General features: G+C 41.8%; 2 protein-coding genes across 3 annotated transcripts in view; both read left to right on the top strand.

Moving 5' to 3' along the window:
- The window catches only part of TRPM7 (transient receptor potential cation channel subfamily M member 7), a 57,920-nt gene extending 53,882 nt beyond the window's left edge, over positions 1-4,038 (top strand). For both annotated transcript variants that reach the window (XM_054213755.1, XM_054213754.1), the window contains exons 36-40: positions 254-336; positions 668-873; positions 1,781-1,832; positions 1,924-2,030; positions 2,516-4,038. In XM_054213755.1, coding sequence (XP_054069730.1) covers positions 254-336; positions 668-873; positions 1,781-1,832; positions 1,924-2,030; positions 2,516-2,646 — 579 coding nt within the window. In that variant the 3' untranslated portion in view covers positions 2,647-4,038. The remainder of the gene's footprint in view (positions 1-253; positions 337-667; positions 874-1,780; positions 1,833-1,923; positions 2,031-2,515) is intronic.
- Positions 4,039-4,179: 141 nt separating this feature from the next.
- Positions 4,180-15,552, top strand: USP50 (ubiquitin specific peptidase 50). Its single transcript, XM_054213796.1, has 7 exons — positions 4,180-6,498; positions 6,860-9,273; positions 10,546-10,755; positions 11,188-11,380; positions 12,016-12,213; positions 12,697-12,839; positions 13,955-15,552. The coding sequence occupies exons 3-7, from the start codon at positions 10,604-10,606 to the stop codon at positions 14,238-14,240; spliced, it is 972 nt and encodes a 323-aa protein (XP_054069771.1). The 5' UTR covers positions 4,180-6,498; positions 6,860-9,273; positions 10,546-10,603; the 3' UTR covers positions 14,241-15,552.

Genomic DNA, 15,552 nt, shown 5'->3' with positions numbered 1-15,552 from the left:
ACTAAAAAAAGAAAAAAAAAAAAAGATGTTCGTCTGGGGTTCTCTATGAGCTAAAGGATTAAAAACTCTGCTCCAGCCTGGCTTACTTAATCAAATTGCTTGAATTCTTAAAACGGAGACATAGTTTAAAAAGTAAGTAATTAGTTACCCTGTCTTGGGGCGAATAGACACTCGCTGTTCCTGCTGCCTTTTTGGCTCCTTAACGTTCCCTGTCATATAGTGCAACTAATGAAATACGGGCTTTGACTTGTAGGAAATTCAACAGCAGAGGGCAGCACAGAAGCTCACCTTTGCTTTCAATCAAATGAAGCCCAAATCCATTCCATACTCTCCAAGGTGAGTGTATTTAAACTTCCATTATGTCGCGTGTTTCTGACATAGAAGAATGCCTACAAGGTTGTTAACAGGTGGATCAAATATATTAAGGTACTGATACATGAAGATACATCTTGAAACGTTACTATGAATATGTCAAGCAGAATTATCTTCAGCAGTGTTTTCTATTGATACTTTTTGTACCAATTCCAGCTTAGTGTGATAATGTAAATAACTTTGTATAATAATTTCAAATTACTTAAATTAATAGTGAATCAAATAAAAATCTAGTAGTAATGATATATTTGTCAGTTATTTTGGAAATATATTCATTAAGTATCCTTTGTACTAGGTTCCTGGAAGTTTTCCTATTATATTGCCACTCTGCTGGCCAGTGGTTTGCAGTTGAAGAGTGCATGACTGGAGAGTTTAGAAAATACAACAACAATAATGGTGATGAAATAATTCCAACTAACATGCTAGAGGAAGTGATGCTAGCTTTCAGCCATTGGACATACGAGTATACAAGAGGAGAATTGTTGGTGCTAGACTTGCAAGGTAATGTCCTTGTTTTGGAATTGAGATTGGGGCCAAGGTAGATGTTTGTGGGTTTTTCTCTTGTGATAGCATTTTATTGAGAATTTGTATGCCTGTAATAAATAACAAGCATTATTTAGTGCACCTTGGTCTAGTTAAGCTGAATCTATGGTTGTCTTACGGGGAATATCATAAAATCTTAGAATAGTTTGTGTCGGAAGGGACCTTTAAAGGCCATCTAGTTCAACCCCCCTGCAATGCGCAGGGGCATCTTCAACTAGATCAGGTTGCTCAAAGTCTTGTCCAACCTGACCTTGAATGTTTCCAGGGATGGGGCATCTACCACTTCTCTGGACAACCTGTTCCAGTGTTTCACCACCCTCAATGTAAAAAATTTCTTCCTTACAGCTAGTCTAAATCTACCCCCTTTTAGTATAGAATAGAATATAAATAGTATAAAATAATAAAGTGTAGTATAGTATAATAGAATATAAATATATACATCTTTTTCCTAAAGATATGCACCATAAAAAAAAATAAATTAGTTTGGGGCCTATTTGTGTAGTGCCAATATGGTAAGCTGTATTTATCCCAAATTGTGTGTCAGGTATTCTGGCTGAGAGAACTATATAGGAAACTTCTTTCTCGTGCGTGAAAAATAATGTTAGGAATTGCAGGCAGATGTAAAAATAGGTGGAGGAAATCTGAGAAGTACAAAGTGCTTGTTTAGGAGCAATTTTTGCAAGGGTAGAGTATCACATACCATTTAGGTTGTTTTTTGGTTTCAGGAGGGGAGTGTGGGGGGGGTGTTTCTGCTTTTATTCTTGGGGAAGCTGAGAAGTCATAGCTAAAGATGCCAAGGCTTTTCAATATTAATGTCTTTATGTAATGTATCAGATTTAACTTTTTCTTCGTCTGCTGTTTGAAGGTGTTGGTGAAAATTTGACAGATCCCTCTGTGATAAAAGCTGGAGAAAAAAGGTACGGTTAAAAAAGGATTTAAAGAAAAGTATTACAAAATTTTCACCAGAGAACAGATGCAACTCATGTTTATGTGCACTTTATTTCTAAGGTCATATGATATGGTGTTCGGTCCAGCCAATTTGGGAGAGGATGCAATAAAAAACTTCAGAGCTAAGCATCACTGTAATTCCTGCTGCAGGAAACTTAAACTTCCTGGTAAGAGTTGCTGTATTTCTTCTTCCGAGACACTCATGTCATGAAATGTTGTATGATATGTAATGAAATAGTTATGTCATGCTGTGAAAGTGGAATAAGTAATAAACTTGCATGATTCCTGCCTGTTTCGCACTTCCCTGCCAGCTTGTTTCTCACATGAAGAGACGTCATTTATTTTGAATTTGAGTTGTAAATCCTAGTAACATCAAAACAGATCATAGAAGGATCCAATTTCTAATTGACTCAATACAAGCTATAATATCTATAAATAGTATATTTCTGAGGTTTCCATCACTTCTTAAAGCAGAGGTTTAGGCCTACGATTACATGTATGATAAAAACATCCTTTTTTGATATAGTGCATATTGAGTGCATATTCTTTATAAGCGCATATGCGTACCCAATTCTTTGAAAGACTTTTATGCCCCATTGATTCTACTAGCTCAAGAAATAATAATCAACGTGACTTCCTTTTGTTTGTACAGATCTGAAGAGGAATGATTACACACCTGACAAGATCATATTTCCTCAGGATGATTCCCCTGAACTGACAATTCAGCCTGGAAGCTGCACCAAAGAATCCGATTCAGCTAATTCTATTCGTCTGATGCTCTAATAATGTGACCAAATCAGTGGCTTCATCCAAACTTCATGGGATGTCACAAAGTTGTCACTTATCTTTCCTTCACCAATTAAAAGAAAGATATGTCAAAACAAGGATTGCTGTCCTATAAGTGGGATTTTGGCTAGTCCATAATCTGAGGACCTAACAACTTGTGATAACCATCTACAGAGAACGGCTTAGCAGCTCATCACTTTAAAGGTTGAATAATGACAAGTATTTAAGATATGTTTTTAAAGGGGCTTTTTAGCAGAAGGTTTATTTTTTATTTTGTTTTGGTTTAGTGGAGGATTTTCTTTCTGTAGTCCTGTGGTGTGCAATATGCCTTCAACCAAAAGGATTTTGGTAGTTGATGTTTTAAGGTAAAGCATTTGTCCGTTTGGCAGCTGTCTGACTGTCAATCAGCAAAAGACAGGAGAAAGCACCTACCTCTGTAATGCCGGAGTATTCTTTGAGCGTTTTTGGAAGTGTTCCACTAATGTTTTCTCACCGGATGTCTTTTAATCTGGCCTTTTGAAGAGGACAGAGCCAAATGAGGTGTATATATAATGCCAGTAGGCTGAGGTTGAAGGTAGGGAACTTGATCTGTTCCAGTAGAGAGAGTGTCTCCTGAATCAGGATTCAGCTTCATGGCTGTAAAGCTGGGTTGGTTTTTTTTTTTTGTGGAGTAGAACCCTAATTGTGCGTAATGAAATTTCTTGTTTTATACATTTCAATTTTATGAAGTCACCGTCAAATAGTAACAAAGCCATGATAGACTGGTATAATCATATTTAATAGAAGAAATAGTATGTACTGGTCCAAATAAGTTGCCTTGTAAGAACACAAGTTGGAAGTGCTTTTCCTCGTACGTAGTGACTGCTTCAGAAGTTATGCCTTCCAAAGATCTCGTAAAACCAGTATATCAAAACCGAATGTACACATAACTTTTAAATGTATTTAAAATTGTGTAGATAACATCTTTAATGTTATGTTATTTGTGGTACTTATTTAAGACAGACTAGAGTTGGATTCGCATTATGTAAAGTACGGGAGATTGCAATGCACCTTCATGCCAATAAAATGTAATTTAACTGTCCCAAATATTGTTGAGCATTCAGCAAGAAAAAACTCTTGTCCAACTGAAGTTTCATGCTGCGATTTTTTTGTTACATAGGTACTAATTTGTAATTTTTAATTAAAAGGGCAGTATATAGCTCTATAAATTTTTTATTCAGTAGTGTATCTTATAGATACAGACCTAAGGCACGAACACAATAGCTGTTTAAATGGTGTTTTATGTTCGACGGGGAAAGGTAAAATGTTATAAGGATATAATACTGTATACATTTTGTATATCATTAAATCTTTAAAGAATCTAAAATAAATTTATTCTTGTTTACAGAATCCTGCTGTCTGTCTTAGTCTGAAAGGTTATTTGGTTGAATTTAAGTAACTCTTTATGCAGAGAAGTAGAATTTGCCATGCTGGATCAAAGCAGTTGTCCGCCTCTGAGGTATCTCAACTTTGGCTAACACCAGAAACTGGGGCTGGGGGGGAAGAGAAATATCTCATAGTAGATAAACATATGTGATGGGGTAAATGAGTAAATGAGATAAAAATATCTTAAAGCACTTTAGAGTGTTTGTTTTGAATTGGGAGCTGCTTCGTGCATGCCTGACTGCATCCCCTTCTGTTACTGTGAGGTAATGGGCAGTTACTCAAGAGGTACTTGCACACTTCTAATGCTATATTCTTAGCCAAGTAAGAGCAATAGTTAATCTGTAAGTGAGGCCGGCTCTTCAAATTGAGAAGGATTTCTAGAAGAAATTCAGTGTATGAATTGGGAAAACCATTTTGGGAAAATTGTAAGAAAAAGTTAGGAAACTCTTTGTTTCCTGACGTAAAAATGCACAATTAATTTTTACAACCGTGGTACCTGTCTTCAGTAGTTTTGTCTGTGACTCATTTATTAACAAAATGAGCAGATGAGACTTTTCTGTGGTGGGTGTGTGTGATGGTGGGGAGTGTTCCCTCTGCTCTGTGTTGCAGTGATGAGGGCCTGAAGCCCTTCAAGACCAAAGGGGACAGATAGGGTTGGGGAATGTGTGTGAGACTTGGAGCAGTTAACGCTCTACGTATTTATGTACATCTTCCTGGCATGAGTACTACCTTACTCCGGGAGACTTACACACCTAGAATTATATGAGAAGCCTGTGTCTAATTTGGGGGAGGGAGGGGGAAATCACAACTTCCATGAATTATCTTCTCCCTCACACTAGCAGAGAAAAATCAGGATATTTTCATTAGAAGAAAAACCATTGAATAACATATTAAACTGAATATTATGTACTTGTAGACGAGTGTTGGTTGCTTATGTAACTTCTGTTTTAAAATGCACTTTAATTTCCTCCAGCATCAATATTTCTTTATGCAGAAACCTCAAATGTGCGAGTGTGCTAATTTAATCTTTTAATTAACCCAGAAAATTTAGCATTTTTTAGCTGCATTCTCGCAGTATTTAGGTGTTGAAACACCTAGAGGTGATCCGTGCAAAGGCGAGTCTCCTGGGGAGCTGGTTTCCTCGCTGCTGCTCCGCAGCCATGTGATTCAGAAAAGGAAGGATTTGGCTTTTAAGCCCCTGGCAGTGATTTCCTACACTTCCATTCTTTGTGGCTGCATCTCACTTAGTGCCACAACACTTAACACTGCAAGGATTCGGAGGGGGGAAAAGACAACAGCTGAAAATTCGGTAGTAACAGTTTATGTTGAATGTTCCTAAAAGATCGATTGGGGGGAAAAAAAAATTAATATGCTTCTGAAAAAACTTTGGATGATTTAATCTTTCTTTTTACAATTAACACTTTTCCTTGCAAGTAATCCATTTTGTGGTGAGAGTAACGGTAAGTTAATTCTCAGCCCCTGAGCTTGCAGTACTGATGTGGATTTGTATATTGTGTTATGTTGAAATAGTAAATCAAGATCTTGATTTGGATTCCACAAAACCGGGAATAAGCATATGCTTTTGGCCTCCTGAATGATGCTTGTTTGTGTTGCTGATTATAGTACTAAGAGAAAATTCAGCTATATGGATTTATAGTCTTTTTAAAGTACTGACAGTGTAGTTAATGATTTTGGTTATTTATAGTTTTCAATACAAATTTTGTTCTACCTGCATGATAGCTGTTATAGATTGAATTTAACTTATTGTTTCCCAATAATGGTTTCAAAAAGTCCTTTTTAATGCTGCCATCAGCCTGTATATGACCACAGCATGTGCTTTTCAACATGTTTCTTCAAGTTATCTTCCTTCTTTTCTTTAATGTGTTCCCCTCTGTAGGAAGGCAGGCTCTTACTTATGGCAAGAACATTTTTAAGAATCAGTAGAAGTCGAAACAGCCCCCGTTAACGCTGCAAACCGCTAAATCGTTTGGAGCGGTGTTGTTCCCTGTCCTGTATAGGAAAAACAAATTACTTGGTTCCTTCCTTCTGTCTACCGTTCTCAATATGTTTTCCAACATATCTCCTTTGGTGCTCCTGCTCTGACTAAATGTTGGCTCTGCTCATGCTTGTCACTAACGGAGTGAAATCAAGATACAATTCCTTCATGTCGGCTACCATGGGGCCAAAACTTTGGCGCAGCAAATTACTCTAGAAAATACTGTGTTTGCGTGCACTAGCACATCACTGTAAATGTAAAGTTCATGAACAATTTGTGGCTGCTAAGCCTTTGGGGGTTGTAATTTGTTTTTGTGCTTATTTTTTAGAGCAGATGATGAGAATATTTAGTCTAGTAACGGGAGCTTGCCAAGAAAATCAAGGAGCGAGTTCCTGACATGGAGATTCCAGATGAAGTGGGTGGGAAAGGTAAGATATGCCAGGGGTGTAGGGCTAATTATTGTTTCATTAGTAATAATGAAATATATCTCAGTGTTATTTAACCATGTAGAAGGTTAAAGCATGTCAGCGTCTGTTGTTGCACTGCACCAGAAGCTAATAAAATAAAAATAAAAAATAAAAAAATCCAGGCAGTGGTTTTCCATGTTTGTGCCATGCTGATACATTGTTGGGTTTGTGCTAGGTATGAGGTACAGATAGTGACAGGAGGAGCAGTAGAAGTGGAAACTAAGCCCCAACAATTGCTGAGGGGTGTTGCAGAGCAGGAAGAGGATTAGGACAAATTGCTTTTTGAACTGTACCTGAGTACCTGAAAAACTCTTTCTTGCAGGGAGCTTTGAAGTCAAGAAAAATGGTGAGCTGATTATTTCCTGAGACTGAAACTTCAGGCTTTCCCTTTTCAGATGATGTGAGTAATGACCATCGCAACCAGTGGCATCCTTCTCTCATCTTGTTTCCACAAAAATGCAGTTAACTGCAAACAAAAGCTGCCCCTTGGAAGGTGACACTAGGCACGAGGAAGTTTTGTCATCCCTCACACCCTTGTTGCAACTGAGCAGATCCATTGCAGAAATTTGCGAGAATTTTGTTTCTTCGAGGCAGATGTTTGTGGTTGTTCCTCAGCCTCTGCCGTAGCCTTAGCTCAGCCTTTCCCTGAGCTAGCACCAAACACCTGACTTCCTCCGTCCCACCGAGTATCAGTCAGTGTGTCCTTCCGATAAGTCTATGGTAGAAAATACGGTATTTGTTCTAAGTAAGACTTAACAACTAACACCATGTGGCTCCTGTTCCACTTGGGTGTAGAGGCTGGGGATGGACATCACCTGGGTGGAACAGGCGGTGGGAAGGGAGCAGCAGCACAGAGCGGGAGCCGGGATGCGGCTTTGTCAGTCAAATCTGTCCATCGTGTGAGAGACCAGGGGTAGCACAGGTGTGCCACGAGCAACTGGGAACACGAAGAGATGAGTACTGGAAGCACCTCTGCCATTCGCCAGTGACAAAAATAGTTCATGGGAAGACAGAAGAATAAAACCAATTGATACTATTGGTTATCTTTCTTTGAAGGGATCTTTCTGAGTGCATGCCAGGTGAGCTAGTGACCCAAAGCCAGAAAGACTCGTTAGCCCTTTCTTACCCTAACAAAATGTGTAGCTATACATCCCACCATCAAAATATTACAATTTTGATTTCGACTTTTCTTAGTTTGTTTCCTAGAATGGAAAAGCTCCAAAAATGAAGAATAAAGGAGACACTGAGAAAAATCACACAAAGCATCAAAAATTTATTAACAGGGAGAAGAGCCCAACCTGCTGGAAGTGTACCCTATAGTCCAAACTAGGAACAGATACTTACCGTGGCTGCTTTTGTCAAAAAGAAGATAAAATCAGGAAAACAGAGTCATCCCATTGGAATACAATTTATCGAAGTGGCTAAATTCCAATAAAGTAAAACGAATTCCTTACCATTCTTGTCCTTTCTTAATACTTTCTTCAGCGTTGCAACTGCCCTAATTCCTGCTTGAATTTTATTTCTGTATTAGTGTACGTTATTAGAAGTTCATTCATGCTTGTTTTCCCCCAAAGAGCTGCAGGAATAAGCAAGAGGCCTTGGAATCACGGAAGTGTTGGAGGTGCTCTCTCACAAATGAGAACGGAGGCTCCAGCAAAACAGGTTTTCAGAGAATTGACAGAAGTCCTGTACTTTTGTGCAAACCGCAGATGCAGTACGGGCTTCAGTCCATACCTGCGCAGAGGTAAGAGTACGAGTGTAATGGCAACAGCTGGTGTATTTCGATTATCCAAAGCAAAACACGGAACCGCAGTGTCTCTGCATCAGGCCTTCGGAGAAACCCGCAATGGTACTTGTCTCTGCGTTTTACCTGTAGCGCTTTGACAAAGCCCCTCCATCTAGGTGCAAACAGTCACAGCCCCAGGGGGGAAACGCATTGCAGTTCAACCTCGTATTTTCCACATTTGAACTTCAATAAATCTGCAGAGAGAGGCAGGATTGAATTCCTAGCTAGTTGAGATTTGTCAACAAAACTTAATTAAACAAATACTTCAAGGTGGGGGAAAAAAGCCAACCCTGTGAATATACTTACATGTTGGTACGTATTCAGGCATTTGTACGTATTTGTGAAAAGTTTTAGGTTTAACCCACAGGATTACACTTTAGATTTTAAAACATTTGAAAGTCGTGGTAAAGTACGTGGAATGTTACAGTTCCATTTACAAAATAGTTGTAGATCCGATTTTGAATAGTAGAGGGGTGTGTGTGTGCGTGTGTGTGTGTGTTGCTTTTATATCCCAGTTTGCAGATACAGTTTGGGAGATTAGTAGCAGGGACGGCAGATAAACTGTCCAAAGAGCGCTGGGAGACATCCTCTGCTTGAAGCTTAACACGTGAGATAATGAGGGGTTTTTTTAATGGCTTCCTGGGCCTCTTCTGTGGATACTTGTTACTTCCCAAATTGTACGTTAAATAAGGAAAAGCTGCTGCTCTTCAGTGGTGTACAAAATTCAGAAGTCAACTACCCTGTCTCATTAGCTAATTAAAAGACAATTCTCTGCCACTACTACCTTTTTTTCCCCCAGGAAAATTTTCCAACCGCCAATGAACCAATTCAGCGTGATGTTTTGAGGTGATTCTACCTGTTTATGGCCAACGCCCTCCGTCGTCAGTGCCCTTCCCTCAGAGCACGGCAATAATAAACGTTAACCCAAGTCGGAGCAAACCTGGATAATGGTGGGTCAGGCTGAAACCCTCTGTCTGGGGGGATGGGGGGGTCACAGATGTGTTTTGGGTGGCGCGTAGGAGGGAGACGGAGCCAGGTCAGGCCGGGCGCATTCCCCTGGGCAAGGACCAATGGAACAGAACAGCATCACAAAGCCGTGTGGCAAGGGGAGCCCGGGGGACGGGACGGGACACGTGGGACCGCGCCAGTGGCGCCATGAAACCCAACAGGTACCCAATGGTACGAAGAGCAGCAGGCAAGAGGCAGCCCCCCTGAGCTGGGGCGAGCACGGGCTCCCCGCGAGGCAGCCGGTGGCTTCCCGGCCGTCTGTATGCAACCGGCCCAACGTGCTTTCCCCTCGGACTCGGCGTTTCTTGGAGATGGCTGTAAAAGATGGAATTAAGTGTTTTCATAGGAGACTGGTCTATAGGTAGAGCTGTTTGGAAATGTTGGCTCTACTGTTATTGAAATTTAAAAAAAGGGAAAGAGTTTTGTAGTTGTTTTGTAGCTATCGGATGACAAAATGGCTGTTGGCCAGACACAGGAGCCTGGGCAGGTGGTGTTGAGCTGAAGGGAAAGAAATGGCTTTCCTTGAACTACAAGGATTGTTGAGGTTTCAGAATTTTCCCTCCTGCAGCAGCAGAATAAAATAACAGCCTCTAAAAATTCAACACCAACAAGCACATCTGGGTCGTGCAGGGTCTGTGTTCAGACCTCGCTTCTGCCTAATTGGGGATGGGGACAGTTTGGTGCAGGACAGACTTGTGCAGCAAAAAACAAACCTGCTGAAAATTTCTTACCCTGATTTAAGTAACATTCCTTGGAAAAAGTCTAAAGAGCGACACGTTTATAGTGTCAGCAGGACTGCGACCTCTGGTTTGAGAAAATACATCAGTAGCAGCAGACCACTGAGGAAATGAAATATAACATGTGTTCTGTAGGGAGGAACGCTTAAGGGAGCTGTTTACAGCTGGTTGTGGTTTTTGAGTGATTGTGCGTGGAGTCAACGACTAAGTGGAATTTTAGGAATAGATGTAAAACCCCAGGTATTTAAATAATACCTCTTAATGACCTGTATCACCGTATTGGGAAGAGCTCCGTGTGGGAGACGGAGAGTCTTTACTGCTGTATTAGCTCGATGGAAGTAAATGTGAACGTGGCTTAGAAAGAAGATCCTGAAACAGCAGGAAACGTCTCCTCAAGACAATAACGCTTTCTGAAAACTGTAATACAAAGAGCACAGTAGCATTTTAGATTGCCACTGTTGTGCGGTTTTTTTCTAGTAAGTGGAAGTAGGACTCCATTTGCTTGGAAGGTGTGAAGAATTCCTGCACGGCACCGATGGAGGAGACGCACAGCCAGTGCCCAGGGCTCACCGGCCTGAAGAATCTGGGCAACACGTGCTACATGAACGCAATTTTGCAGTGCCTCTGCAGCATGCCTCAACTTGTGGAATATTTCCTCTCAGGAAAGCACAAAGCAGCCCTACACAAGTAAGTTGATTTACCCACCCTACTTACATTGCTTGGCACTGCTGTTTTCCTTCCAAAGGGTACGTGTTGCCATGAGAATGTCTGAGGTAGCCACCTACCAGCTCCCCACCAGGCAGCTATAGTCAAACTGGCCACACGCTGCTTTCCGTCGCCTTCCTCTGAGACCCTGAGTCATTTTTCCTTGCTGGGTAACTTAAGCGTTACACTTTTTTTGTCATTCTGATGGTAATACCAGTCACCATCATTGCTGTCTCAATAATGATTCGTACTACTTTCTGGTACCTGTAGAGTCCCTCAAACCAAATGACAGGCTGTCAGAGCTGTACCGTACCTGTGGATATCTTCTAAATTGAGGTGTTATGCTCCCATTTGGAGGTGGAACCACCTTCTTTTCATACTTTGAAACTTATGGGGTTTTTGGTTTTTTTCAAGGGAGAATGGCCAGACTGTGATTGCCTTTGGCTGTTTGATGTCCGACATGTGGCTCGGAGAGTTTGACTGTGTTTCCCCGGAGGTTTTTCATTCAGCCCTTGAGAAGCGGTACCCAGCTTTTAGGAAGAAGAGTCAGCAGGACGCACAGGAGTTTCTGATCTGTGTGCTGAATGAGCTCCACGAGGCTCTCAAGGTAAGAGCCCAGCTGCTGTTCTTGGGGTCTGTAGCTGTTGCCTCTTTGCATTCCATAATTTAGCATTCCGTGTAATAACGGCCCATCCTCCTCTCCCGAAATGCATGGTGTGGCTGCTAAAAATTGTTGTTTTCTTCCTTTGTTTCATACCCACATACACACAATAATTCATTTGCTTCATGTCTAATGCTCCATCAAATTGCAGCCCCCATCTAAATGGTAATGCTGTCTGTAGCCCCGTTATCCTCACCTCTCCCCCCTCTCCTTGCTCCTTCCGTGCTTTACATTCTTCCCCTTTTTCATTTGCCTGAAACCTTCGTGTCTGCCATCCCCCCATGTCTGCCCTTCTCGTCTTCAGATCCACCGATAAAGAGCTTGTCTAGCAATTAAATCACTCCTGTCTAGTGTCCAGAATATTATCTTTTTGTTTAATTTCTCTCAGAAAAGGAATTTAGCTTACTCTGCACGTAGGAAACATCAAGTAAAGCAATAGCATTTTAGAGACAGGTTCTGTGACAATAGCTACCAGCCTGCACAGGCAGTGGGCAGCGACCGTTAAAGCCCAGTGAAGGCACTTCTGAAACAGCTGGTTACCTACATTTTGTTTAATTTTTTTTTTCTTCCCTTCTGTACAGTCAAGCGAAAGACGATGCGTAACCAATGCAAAAGCAAGCAGAGGGAGCGTCGGTGAAACATCTATTATCACACAGCTATTCGAGGGCCAGCTCAGTTACGAGATCACGTGTCTGGAATGCAAGAGCACCACCGAGAGACCCGAGAGCTTCACCGTTCTGTCCCTGCCCGTCCCTTCTAAGAGAGCGTGCTCTCTGGAGGTGCCACTTCTAGTACATTCCCGCTGGTTTCTGCTCCGTGTGGGAATAGGTGGCTTAGACTAACGCGTGTTTTTATTAAAAAGATGCAGGTTTTTAGTTACGTTGGTTTCCTGGGCACTAATGGGTAGTCTTTGAACTGTCCCTAAGAGAAGTGGGGTTTCTGTGCTGCCCTCTGGACCACAGAGGCCGGTACAGTCACGGGAGCAATGCTCCTGAGTTGCCATGGGATGAGGGATAGCAAGATTGTGAGGGTTTCTTTCACTCAAGTATTTCCTCATTTTTGGGGGGAAAAAGGAAGCCAGTGTTGGCTGCTTTCTGTTCCAAGTGTATTTGTAAGGTCAGCCCTGCTACATCACGCTTCCATTCGTTAGGAAGAGAGCTCCAAGATACGGCAAACTTTTCTCTTACCTTGCTTAGGATCTTCAGGCGTGGAGACCTGTTTGGTCAAATTAATGTATTCTATTTTTTTTCTTCCCTTGACAGGACTGTCTCAAATGCTTCTTTCAGCAAGACACGCTGACTTGGAACAACCAAATCCACTGTTCCTGGTGTGGAACGAAACAAGATGCTGTAGTAAAGGGCACCATTACCAAGGCACCGCAGATCATTGTTTTTCACCTAAAGAGGTACAGTCTATATGGGGTAGGACATGGCCGTTTCCTGGGATTTGTGAGACATGAAGGACAATCACTTGCATAAAAGGAAAAAAAAATCACTGCAAAGGGGTGTTTTTAGTACTTTTGATAGCTGGAAGCTGAAGGGGCAGTTGCAGAAATACACCCGTCAAACATGGAAGTCGCGTTGCTGAAGTCTCAGACAAGGTGTTCTGCCTCACTCTCTACTCCAGCCCACCACACTTCACTCGCTACATTTGGGATCTCTTCTCCAAAGGGAACAAAAACCCCACAAGGAGCGAGCGACTGCAGATCAGTGCAGCGGTTCATACGGTCAGACATCCCTGCGAATACAAGTCCCCGTGGCAAGTGGGAGAGCTTGTGATTTGGGTTCTCAGTGCAGGACTGAAACAGGGCGTTTTGCTCGTCATTATTGCAGCTGGGACACTGTATTTTTGTTTATCCCTTAATAAATCAGGTCTCAGCAACTGGATCTACTAAACAGAGCGGTGCATCAGTGTGAGAGCTCCTGACTAGCAGCCTTTACTAGCCACACGTGGCCAGATGCCAGATTTATTCACAAGAATTTATTCTTAACTTCCCACCTATAAAGAAAATCAGTCTGGGATGATTTGGCTTCTCAGAACTACGTTATGTAAAATTATTATTTAATTTCCCATTTAGCATCCGCTTTTCTTGATATGCTCAAATGAACTTGTGGTCCCCAGCTGCAGCCCTTGGCCACGTTATAAACGTTTAGAAGTATTGCGTTGTACTAGAAGTCACAGAGGAAAGAGGGATGGAGCCTGGCACAAAAGAAGAGCTGGCAACAGCGCAGCCCAAAACATTTAGGATCCAGTGGCAGCGATGCAGAGATTTGACTTCTGCTATTTCTAAAAGACAGGAGCATCAGGAAGCCAGATCTTTGCTTTTCTTGCTGGACATCTCTTGCGGGTTTAGTGCATTTTCTGACAGTTGACTGTAATAGTCAATATCAATACAGATCTATTTCAAAACGCTGGGTCAGTGTTTGTTTTTCCCTTCCCCTAGGACAGTCAGTTAAGCAACCAGCACAATACAAGAAAGAAGTCAAGTGTTATTTAAAATAGTTCAAAATTTTATTTCAGGTTTGAATGGCGAGACAAACACAAAGGGAAACTCTCCACCACCATCCGCTATCCACTCAGCAACCTGGACCTCTCTCCTTACGCCGCCCCGCCTTTCTGCAGGGGGGCAGAGTACAGCCTGCGTGCTGTCGTGGTGAGCTTTGCTTTTCCTGCTTCCATTTGTACTGCCCTGCCCCGTGCAGCTGATGAAGCCGGTGCTAGCTTGGACTTTATATATGTTTTGTATATATATGGTTTTCATCCCTTTTTTTTTTTTTTTTTGCCTGCCGCGGACGTAATGCAGTGAGAGTATGTAACCGAAGAAGAGAGGAGCCGTTATCATTTCTCTCCTCCTTCCCCCCACATCCCAATGTTAGAATTCAAGCACTCCTGGCACATAACGCCTGGTTGGAGCCTCCTCAGCCTTTTCAACATAAACTCACAAGCTGATCCTGCATCGATCCCGTCTATAAATAAGGACGAAACAGTCTCTTTTTCCATCACTCACTGGGAGTGGGACCTGCTTATAGTGACCCGTATCAGAGCTAATAGCTGGGTTGCAAATTTAATATTGCAAAATGCAGAAGCATAATCATCATCTGTTTGGGTTTTTTTAAAGCATTTATTTGAATTAATATTCCTCGTTGTAGGCCAAAGGGGGACAGAATCTTCTCTCCCATCTTTTCCAAACGCAAACAAAAAATGGTTGCCAAGTCCTAGCTTTGCTTGTAAGGAGGAAGATCGAGCCTTCTGTTTTAACAGACTGTCATTTGTTACAGAACCACTCTGGTTTTCTGGATGATGGCCACTACACAGCGTTGTGCGAGCACTCAGTCACCAAAAACTGGTACAGCTTTGATGATGAGCAGGTCACCGCGATCCCAAACTCCTCAGTGCAGACTAACACAGCTTATCTCCTATTCTACACCTCTCAAGGCCTCCCCTGCACCCATTAAAGCTCTGCTAGCTGTGCAAAATGAACAGTGAGTAAGCCAGCAATTAAAACTTATTAACAGCATCAGCCAAGTCCTCTTTCATCAATAAACCAGAGCATTTGCATTACCTGATCAGCTCTTGTGCTCTTTCAGGAAGTAGGTATTAGAGAGGAGAGTTACAGCTTCCGAGCATCTGCTCCATGTGTACAAGGTTTAATGGTTGTTTTCCGTAACAAACCTCATCTATCCCTCAAAAGAACACAAATGCTGAACGTATAAATGCACTTACCTGAAAATTCCTCTTTCTCTGTTGTTGGTTAAATATATTATGTTGTTTTAAGCTGCCTTTTAGAAACTGGCAGCAGGATACTAAGGTGCAAGCGTACGACCAGACCGCTCCGAAGAGAGCAGGGGAAGAAGTGACCATTCACATTAAAGAAAGAAAAAGGCATTATTCTAGTACCGTCATTTTTGTCCCTCTAGCAGTGCAAATGTGTTTGCAGCTTGTAAGCATCTGGAAAACAATCAATCCTGGTCTTAATTCCATCAGCAAGACACACGCAGGTAGATAAAAGCTCAGAATGTAGGATTTAAGATTTTTGAATGCCAACTTCATCAGAGAGGGAAAACTCACCCAAATCCAGAGCAGGGAAATGCACAAGATGCAACTAAAATAGCTTCTAA

The sequence above is a fragment of the Rissa tridactyla genome, chromosome 9 (assembly GCF_028500815.1).
Source record: "Rissa tridactyla isolate bRisTri1 chromosome 9, bRisTri1.patW.cur.20221130, whole genome shotgun sequence".
In the NCBI taxonomy this organism is placed as follows: domain Eukaryota; kingdom Metazoa; phylum Chordata; class Aves; order Charadriiformes; family Laridae; genus Rissa; species Rissa tridactyla.
Note: the sequence above shows the minus strand (reverse complement) of the source record. Positions and strands in the feature narration are given on the sequence as shown.

What these genes read in the sequence shown, in the direction of transcription:
- USP50 (XM_054213796.1), top strand. Translation starts at nt 10,604, where the DNA reads ATGGAGGAGACGCACAGCCAGTGCCCAGGGCTCACCGGCCTGAAGAAT. An exon ending in AGCTCCACGAGGCTCTCAAG is followed by an intron (nt 11,381 to 12,015) that starts GTAAGAGCCCAG and finishes CCTTCTGTACAG; the next exon opens with TCAAGCGAAAGACGATGCGT. An exon ending in AGAGAGCGTGCTCTCTGGAG is followed by an intron (nt 12,214 to 12,696) that starts GTGCCACTTCTA and finishes TTCCCTTGACAG; the next exon opens with GACTGTCTCAAATGCTTCTT.